This window comes from Alligator sinensis, unplaced genomic scaffold (assembly GCF_000455745.1).
Source record: "Alligator sinensis unplaced genomic scaffold, ASM45574v1 scaffold203_3, whole genome shotgun sequence".
NCBI lineage: Eukaryota > Metazoa > Chordata > Crocodylia > Alligatoridae > Alligator > Alligator sinensis.
In genome coordinates this window covers 586515-596769 of record NW_005842844.1, presented here as the reverse complement: position 1 = coordinate 596769, position 10255 = coordinate 586515, and the positions used below count along the sequence as shown (strand labels likewise).

The following is a 10255-nucleotide window of genomic DNA, read 5'->3' as shown; positions in this document are numbered from 1 at the left end:
ATTCCATACTATTAACTATCATATCTTAAAATGCAAACTTGTATATTATATTGAAATTACACAAAAAGAACTTTATGCTTCAGGATGACTCATTGGTTGGATGTGTACTCCTTGAATCACAGCTAATGCAGTTAGAATAGCACTGTAACAATAACAACAATAATGATAATTATAAAAGCAATAAATATCTTTATATTTTCTGTCTCCTTTACCTCAGGATCACAAAGTCTTTGGCAAATATACATAAATCTACTCTGTAAAGTGTTTCTTATGCTATTGTTACCGTGTTAACAAATAATAAGCAAACAAAAATAAGACATACCACTGTTTGAAAGGTATTGAGAACTCAACTTTACAGAAATAAATTGAAGCAGAAGAAGGATGAGTGACTTGCTGAAGGTCCCAGTCTAACAAAGCACTTAAGCATGTACTTTTGTTAAGTATATCATTAACAAAATGAGATGCATACACCCTTTTAAATCAATGGGAGTGCTCATATGCTTTGCTGAATCAAGGCCCAGTGTGACAGACTATGGCCATTAGTAGACAACACTTTTTATCCACTTTAAAGTGGGTTAAATGCCTTTTGCACCATTTTAATGGCATTGCTGTTTGCACATTTGGCGGCATATTGCATGTTAATTCCAGCCACTACAGCACATTCAGAGGCAAAATGCGTCTTAAATGACTTTGGGATGCAGCAAATGGGGTGCTGAACAGTAAAACACCTCTGAGGAGTTCTAGTTTCCTACCCTACAGCTGTGGAAGGAAGCACCGGGCCTGATGCAGTTCAGGGACTGTGCAGGCAGCCCCTTTAGGCATCCCGGCAGCAGCCCAGAAAGGCAAGCTCCACACAAGGAAAAAAAAAACCCCAGTGAGCCTGATCTTTTTTTTCCCCCCGCAGAGCCTGCCTTCCTGCATGAGCTGTGCGGGGGCCAGCTGCTTTCTTCTGCAGTTGCAGTGTCCCCCAGGACTTCCAGAGCCAGGTGCCTACAGGCGGGTGCCATCGGGGGCGGGGGGCGCCACTGCCACAGAGGGAAGCACTCCCCTGCAGCTCAGGGACCTCTCGGCCCGCCAGCAGCTTGCTCTCCCCTCTCCACCGCTGGAGAGGCAGGTAAGGTTGGGCTCTGACACGAGTGTACATGACACGGGGGTTTACTCAGCCCTGAAATGAAGTTGTGTTTTTAAAAAAACACTGCTTCAGTTTAAGGAGAATTAAACCCCCATGTCACCAACAAATGCCCTATGGTTTTGTAGTAATATTTAAAATTTAAATGTGTGTATGTTATATTAACATTGCTTACTTCAGTTTGTCTGACTGGCTTGTACATGGGGAAAGAAGGGATTAATTGCATCTGGGACCAGAGGTAGGGAGATTTGCTAAGTGCTCATAAGTAATCGGCACCGAGCAACTATATTGTCTTTGACAGTCTCTCAGTATGAAGATGACATTCTTTCAGTAAATAGGGAAGTCATTGGTGAGTCCACAGATGACTGAGGAGGCCGATCTTAGATCTGCTTGACTGCAGATTGGCATACGATTCCAGGAGGAAGGAATAGATCCTGGTGATGTTGGGTCACAGATCTTTCCCTTTGTCTATCCATCTCTATAGCGAGGTGAGTTTCCTAGAAATGATCGATGCCTTGGTATATATCATAGCAACATTGGGAAGGATTCCATGCTTGATTCTCCCAGGTATTGATGTTAATATTGATTTCTTCAGGTTGGCCTTCAAGATGTCCTCAGATCTCTTCTTTTGCCCACCACTAGAACAGTGACCATCAGTGAGCTGAGAGTATTGGTCCTGTTTGCCAGTTCTCAGGCATCCTTATGACAGGTCCATCCAATAGAGCTGGTGCTGTATAAACATGGCTTCAATGCTTCTGATGTTTGTTTGAACTAGAATTCTTGTGTCCATTCTTTTGTTCCCCCAGCTGATATGGAAGATTTCTGAAGACATTCTGATGCCTCTTTCAGCTGTTTCTGATATGTCATCCAAGTTTCATACCTATTCAATGTATGGGATGAGGGTAGGGATGATAAAAGGTAAGGATAACAACAGCCTGACAGACAAGAAGTTTGGTTATGTTCCTGATATCATGATCATCAATTACATGATTTCAGAGATGTCTGAAGACAATGCAAGAAGATTTTATCTGGTGTTGAGTATCATCATCTAAGTTTATTTTTTGGGAAAGGTGGTTACCCAGGTAGGAAAAATGCTCAACATTCTCCAAGGATTGCCCTCTAAAATATGTGAAGGAGCAGTTGGTTGGTTTGGGGTGGGTTAGTAAAGGATCTTGTTTCTGTGAAGTTGACAGTGAGTCCAAGTATTTTGTGAGCTTGGCAGAAGCAACAAAGAGTGGCCAGGAGCTCATTAATTGAGTAAACACACAAATGCAATCATTAGCATAATGAAGATCAGTAATGGGGGTATTAGTTATCTTGGATTTGTAACCGATATTGAATGCTGACTCCAGATGGAGGTTTATCAGCAATGAGATGCAGAATAGCTATGATATAAGTGAAAAAAGAGCACTGGTGCAGTCATGCATCCTTGCTTACATGTTTGCCTATGTTGGCACATCAAATGGAGTCTAGGAGAACCTCTCTCCTGTTTCTTGATCCAAGGAGGTCCTTGAAAGAAGTATTTACAATTTTATTAGAAAATGTTAAAAATGATGGTTATGTAAATAGCTTTGAAGAGTTGGAAGACAATATAGGACCCTACGCATAATGACTACATAGGTACATATCTGGTGATATAATTTTGGAAATGCAGTTAGTAAAGTGGGTAGGAAATTTTAATACAACATTTTAGAAAGATGAGACAAGACACTGGGAACAGTAGCTGCATTGGTACAAAGTTGTCAGGTCGTAAGGCATTCTCAGACAATGGTTTTAGCATACAATGTACAGTTGTTGGAATGCTGAGTATTCAAATGCATTAACAATCTTTGTAGGTCTAAGGCATGTGTGTGTGTGTGGGGAGGTGTTCAGTCTGTCTGCTCACTCTCTCTTTTGCCGGGTGGTCTTGGCTGGCTGTCTTCATATTGGTGATGGTCTGTGATGTGTTCAACGTAGATGTCTCTCAACCATCAGGTGGTATTGGACACCATGAGATGCCTCATCACTTTTGAGCAATGGGAAGAATACTCTAAAGCAGGGGTGGGCAATTATTTTGGCTGGTGGGCCTCTTGATGAATTTTGGTGAGGGTAGCCCCACCCCTTGACAGGTGCCCTGTCCCCTGGTCACCATCTTGGGACTGGAAGTTCTGCCCCTAACCCTTGACCTTTGCCACTGAAAATCACTCCCCTTGTGCCCTCCCCCACCTCCCCTGGAAGTACTTCTTTTGGGAGGAGGGTTTGCCATCTTGGAAACAGGAAAAAAAACCCAAATCATATACTAAAAACCAAACATCTACTATACCATATTATAATTTTATTTCAAAATATATTTTTGGTCTGATTTATGTGTGTGTATAGTGTATATAGAGGTGATTGCATAATAGCTCAAAATGAAGTCTTACTCTTGTATATTGTGTGTGTGGGGAGTGTGGGGTATGGTTGGGGGGTGTGTGTGTGTGTTGGGGTGTGGATGTGGGGTTTGGGGTGTGTGTGTAGGGGGTGTGGTGGTATGGGGGGTGAGGTGTGGGATGTGTGTATTGGGGGCCCCCCACATGCCCCTGTCATGATGCACAGCCCCCACCGCTGGCGGCAGCAGCAGCAGGTGGTGATTCCTCAGGGTGCTCATAGCCTGTAGCAGGTGGAGCCCCCTGGTGGCACATGGCTCTGGCCGAATCTCAGGACCTGCACATGGTGACAGGGAGTGAGGCCAAGCTGGCCCAGCTCCATTGTGCAGGGTTCCCTGTGGCTCACATGCAGCTCCCAGGACTCAGTCAGAGCCTCACGCTGCTGCGGGGAGCCCCAAATGATGGAGCTGGTGGCGTGGCCCTGCTCTCTGCTGCTACATGAAGCTTCTAGGACTTGGCTGGGGTGGCAGGGAGTGATGCCAAGCTGTCTGGGCTCCATTGTGTGGGACTTCCTGCTACTCTCAGCCAAGTCCTGGGAGCTGCATGTGGTGGCAGGGAGCAGGGTCAGGCTGCTTGTCCTATTGCAGGGGCTCCAGCCAAGTCCCACCTAGAAGCTGTGCACATTGGCTGCGGCTGGGGCTGTGGTCCTTCCGTGGGCGAGGGTGAGATCTTAGCCCACTGCCCTGGTGGGAGTGGGCTAGGCTGAACCCTATGTGGAGCACAGCAGGGGCAGCTATGGGCTGAGCTGGATGCAGTTAATTGGTGGGTGTCTGTCCACAGGCCGGATGAAATCGCCTGGCAGGCCAGATGAATTCTATGCCATATTATGCCTGCCCCTGCTCTGAAGGTTTGCAGGACACTTTCATTCCTTAGGTCCTATGTTCCAAGTGCCCCAATGATCTGTCCCTTCATTGTCACATTGTGCCCCTTCTCTTTCTTTTGACCCTAGCTGACTTCCTGCCCCTGGGGCAGGGGGCTGGACTTGATGATCTTCGAGGTCCCTTCCAGCCCTAACGTCTATGAAACCTATGAAATCTTTTGGGGTATAAGTCAATGTTCTGAATTTGGACGGCTTCGGAGAAAACCTGCCACCAGTTCCCAAATGGTCTCTCATTGAACATGAGGATCTTTTTATTGTTCTCATCTGTTACAACAGTGTTTGGATGTAGCTAGCTGTCACAGCTTTGGGCAGTGTGGGTCATGGCTGCCATCCAAACTGATACTGAGATGGTCTTTATGAGCCAGCCCTGTACAGTGTTGTGTTGGAGTTGCCATGCTCTCTGTAGGGCTTGCAAGTGCACAGGATGTGGGGCAAAGTCTCATTTATGTACCCATACCTCCAGCACTTCTTGTCTCAGTGTCCAGAGTGGATGGTGCTATTGAGCAAGTGGCAGTTTGAGATGGCTGTATGGATGAAGTGCCAGTCTGCAAAGCGTGAGAAATTCCTGCTAGGCTTGAAGTCATTGGTGGTGTCCCACTTTGAGATGACCTTGAAGACTTTACCCTGGTTGCATTTCACCTTCAGGTAACTGATGTGGTTGGGCCCACACAGTATCTAGGCAGGTCGTGACCCGGGATACAAGGGGCAACAGTGGTGTAGTTGCCAATGGAGAGTGTGAGGTGCCCAGAGACAAGGGGGAGGAGATAGATAGGCAAGCCAGGAACAGGCTGATTGTCTTGAGAGCGAGCAGCTGGGGTGGCATTTCCTGACAGAAACTTCTCTGGTTTTCCAGGCAGAAAAACGTTGTCTGCTGTATTGCCGTGGACAAATAAATGTGGTTTTGTTTTAGAGATGGCTATTTTGCTGTTTATGAATTTGTGTGTACTTTGTATCCTCAAAGAGATAAAGTCTGTCTCCAGGAGCTGAATCAGAAGGTATCCCTCTGACAGGGGCCAACCTGGGGGTCAAAGACCAAAAGGCCAGGTCTTAGGGTTCAAATAACCAGACTCACCCACTCTGGAAGCTATTTTGGGACTGACTTTCAAGGGGAAGAGACTATACAAGGCTGGGGTCCCAAGTAAATGCTTGCCTGGGGAATTTATAGCAAGAGGTGGCATTCCAGAAAGTAACACAGTGGGGCTTTTAAATAGCTATTGCACCCATAGAGCCACATTTGGCCAAAGTCACAACAGAGGAGTCAATGTACCACTGCCACTCTAAGGAGAGGCTTAGACCATTATGCCAAGAGAAAGTTTCAATTTTGGGAGCAAAAAGAAGACAGGGCTGATCAGCCTTCTAGGACAGCGTGAACAAGCACAGAACTTTGAAACAAGGACAGAGCAGGTACCGGGATAGCAGCCCAATATGCCCATGCAGAAGATGGTAGCATCCAAGGAGGGCTGTGCAGCTGGAGACCAAAGAAGCTGGAGCATTAAGAGTATCAATTGGACTTAACAGTTAGGGCTTGACTCTACAAACCCAAGGGATCAAGGACAGACAAGCTCAGGAAAGCAAGGGTCCCAATTAGTCAGGTGATCAGGAGCACATGAGTCAAGAGGCTGAGGTTCCTAAGGAAGTGGATGTAAGCGGGAGAAATACACTTTTGGGAGAAACACAAGCCACAGGGGTTCAGGAACAGGAATCAATGATCCACACCAAAGTCACCAGCCAGGGGGTCCAGAGCAGGCAGCTACAGTTGTACAGGAGAAATACACATGCCAAACCACAAGCCAGGAGCTGGCCATTAGAGGACAGAGATCTGGACTGGAATGTGGAAGCACAAGGGATCAAGGAGCCATCAATGCAGTCTGGAACCACAAGGCACCTAGGCTGGAGTCTGGAACAAGGAGTCAACGCGTAGAAACCAGGAACCAGGATGAAGCCAACAAGCAGGACCCAGGAAAAAAAAAAGAAAAAGAAGCCAGGAACAAACAAGCAGGACTTAGGGTCTGGGAGTCCATGAGCTTGAATCAAAGGTAAGAACCAGAAAACTAGGACCAACTAATAAGAAAACTAAGGCTGGATAGAGAGGCATCTGTCCTAGTAAGTTGCCTCCTAGGCATTAAAAGATCTCTTGCTTAGTGGCTTTGTGGGGAGGAGGCTTTTTTACTCATTCCACTGGGGAAGGAGGTACTTGGGCATCTAAGCTTGACTCCATAGTTGAGTCTTGGAATCTAGAGAGGCAGGGGCTCACCCAGTCTAGAAACTAGGCCTGAGAGATTACACCAGGCTCCCAAGTAAGTGCTCCCTGGGAGAATCCGAGACACCAAGTGAACACAGAATTCAGTGATAGAGGAGTCCAGATTCCCAGACATTTACTGTTAACAATCTAGTTCATGTTTCCTTTGAAGATGGAAAACTCTCTCTCACTGAATGGTCATTCATTGTAACTGTCAGTGTTTTCTAATTTTACTTTTAAAAAGGTGAATTTAGATACAACAGTATGTCCACTTCTAACATGTTTTAGCTTCTGAAGGAGTTAATGTCAAAACAAAAGTCTGATGGTATTCTCATTACAATTTATTTCCAATCTGGCTGAAGATTTGTCATCATCAGCAAAATTGTAATAAACCAATCTAAGCTGTTCAAACAAGTTTATTTTTCATGAGGACACCATTTAGATTGGTTCAAGTCTTATTTTGGGGGGTAAAATTTATTGAGAAGCTTGTGGTGAAAGATCTCCATTTTAGTAAATGTAATATTAAGCTAGAATGGTGACTGCTGTTTTTTGCAGCAACCATTTAAAATTCAATGTAGACCAAGACTTTTGACATAGTTACACATCTTTGTAAACTCAGGTTTGGATATATGTGATGTGTTAAATCTTAAAACCATTCAAAACTGTAGTTGCTGCAGAGTAAAGCTCTCTCCTTATTCAGCGAGACTGCATGTAGGAAGAAACTTGCTGTCCTTCACTTCAATAGTTATGAATGCATTTTTGAAGGAGTTAAAGGTGTTGTATTTTACCTATGAAGCCCTCAGGGGCTTGATGGCCCATTTTAGCTATGTTTTTTCTGGGCTGCTTCTCTTGGTGCTGAGGCTGCATGTGCACTTGACCCCTGCTTCAAAAAGAGGTACCATTGCTACTTTTGTTGAGGAATTTTATGCCCTCTCTATAAGGCTCTGGAACTGGTTACCCAGCCCATCAGCCCAACAGCTCCCTCAGTAGCTTGCTGTAGGACAGGGTGTTGTAATTCCTAAATAATTCCTTCTCACGCTCAGCTCCTGCTTATATTGCAACTATTGCCTCTTATATCAAGCCATCCTTGGTCAATATAAACATGATGAACAGCTGTTATGAACACGTGGAAATGCCAGGAATCTAGAAGCTGGCATGAAAGAGTTATGCCTGCCTGAATGACCCACCCTCTGGCCCTGCGGGCCCCTCAGCAACCCATGTATATCAAAGTTATGCGACTAAATTTAAAGAGCCTCCTCTCCCTCCCCCTACACGAGGATAAAAGGGGCTGTTTGGATGGCACAATTATGTGTGCTTCACTTGACTGGTTAAAAGTGACTCCTTCCTTCTTCCCACCCACAGGGTATGAATTGAGAGAAAGGGAGAAGTGAAAGTGGGAACATTTGCTGGGCAGAAATTCACGAGACACTTTTGATATATTCACAGGCTTCTGCTCCCAAAATGAGCCCTGATTTCATTGCTGTTTCAAAACGTTGAGACACAGCATGGCAATGCAGTGATGTTGTCTCATGGCATAAAGTCAAATATGTGGCACAATGCGAGGTCTTACACGTAGCAGTGAGATGATGCAATGCTAGGTCTTTTAACTGTTTTATATATTGACGAGGCCTTTTGAATTTACTCTGAAGTGGCAGGCACACTAAGTCTAGAGTCGGAGAGGAAACAAAAGCTGGATTAGAGGGAGAAGGGGCAAGGTCAGGCAGAATGCCTGCATTTTGGGGCTTGCTGTTTTAGGGCTGGAAGTGGCTTGAATTAGATTTTAGACCTCACTGGATAAGACCTCGTCTCTCTGGCCCCATGGGCCTCTGCTCAACCTCTCTGGCCCCGTAGGCCAGATGAGTGGCACAGGCATGGCCAGCAAGCCAGAACCTGTGCATGGGGTTGGTTAGATGGCCAGATCCAGCACAGCCTAGGCATGGAGGTGTAATCTGGCTGTGGAGCAACCCTGCATGCCAGCCTAAAGTGCCCACGTAGTACGAGGCAGGGCCACATCGTAGGGTCCACCGGACTCCCCATGGGTCCAAACACTGGAAAGCAGGGGAGTGGCAACTAACGCTGCCCCTGGCACACACCACCAAAGCTGTGGCCCTGGGGCAGCCGCAGCTGTGCCCCACCAGGGTGGCATCAGAACTGTCCCATGGGGCATGCTACTCTCATGCCCAGTGGCAGTGTTGCCAACTCTCAAGATTTTGGCATTGTTCTTAAAGTCTATGCTCTGGGAATGTGAAAAACGTAGCTTACTTTTATATATAATTATATTTGCGTGTGTGTGTTTGTATACATACACATATACATATAAAAGAAAGAACTAAGGTTTTCACAATCCCGAAACAGACTTAAAGAACCCCCAAAATCATGAGAGTTACCAATACTGCCACTGGAGCGCAGCACCTCAAGTCCCAGGCTCGGCCCCCGAGGACAAAGAGGCGAGGTTCAGTAGCCATGCCAGGCCCGTGACGTAGGCTCTGGCCAAGATCCCAGGGGAGGGGATAACGTAACCGGCGAAACGCCGTCGGAGCTTGCCCTCGCGTCACGTCAGGGCGGGGCCCGCAGCGCGTGGGCGGTGACGTAGCAGTCCCTAGCCGGCGAGGCCGGAACCAGTACGCGGCCCGCGTTGCCGGAGGCTGCGGAGGAGGCTGCACCGCCCGGAAGCGCCGGCTGGGCCATGGCTGCGCGCTGGGCGCTCTGCGGCCTGGCGGCGGCACGCGCTACCGGTTGCAGTGAGTGGGACCTCCCCCTCCCCTGCGGGGTCCTGCACCCTGGGGGGGGGGTGCAGTGCGCATGCGCCCCTTCCATGTCTGCTCCCCTCCCCGGGGGTGTCTCGTCCGCGTGTGTGTGGGGGGGCGGGTAGGGACATGAGTGGGTGTGCAGGGGGGGTATGGGGTACCGTCGATGGGGGTGTGTGGGTGTACATAGGGGTTTGCGCAGGGGCGTGTGTATGTGCGCATGTGTTTGCGTGCGCCTCATGCTTCAGGGTAGTTTGGAAAACAACTGCTTAAAATTCACTTAATTGAGTGAGTTTTAGTGACTCCTAACTTAACACTCATCTTTTTACTAGCTATTCTCATTCACTTCCCCTCCAGGCTCCTGTGTCATCCTTTGACTTACAGCTACTTGCATCCCTTCCCCCGCTCCCCCCAATCTGTCTTTCACCCACTGAGCACCTCAATTTACATTTTAACTGAGTCGCTTTCTTGCCTAGGCACTGGCCTCTGGCTGCTTTACCGCTTTATCCAGGAACAGCACAGAGCATCTGCAGACACTTCCTCAGCCTGACAAAGGGTGTTTGAGCCTCAAAGCTTGCTAAGAATTTTTCCAACTATTTCAGTTGGTCTAATAAAAGATATCAGATGTACTCAAAGAACCTTGTCTGCCTGTATTTAAAACTAGGCAGGCAAGATTTGTTGGGTAGATGTGATCTCTTTTCTTGGACCAACTGAGTCGTTAAAACAAAGTTCTTGGCGAGCTTTTGGGCACAAACACCCTTTTCCAGGCATATTTAAAACTAAGGAGATGAGTAAGAAAACTAAGAAAAAAAAATAAAGACCCCCAACTGTCTTTGCTCCCGATTGGTGGTAACT

The 10255-nt window shown here is 47.0% G+C and overlaps 1 protein-coding gene across 2 annotated transcripts in view; it reads left to right on the top strand.

Annotated features, from left to right (window-relative positions):
• Positions 1-9237: 9237 nt before the first annotated feature.
• MRPL39 (mitochondrial ribosomal protein L39) overlaps positions 9238-10255 on the top strand; it is a 29950-nt gene continuing 28932 nt past the window's right edge. For both annotated transcript variants that reach the window (XR_003091777.1, XM_006035489.3), the window contains exon 1: positions 9238-9394. Coding sequence is in view for 1 of the 2 variants with exons in the window: in XM_006035489.3 (XP_006035551.1) it covers positions 9340-9394 (55 nt within the window). In the remaining variant the exon portion in view is untranslated. The remainder of the gene's footprint in view (positions 9395-10255) is intronic.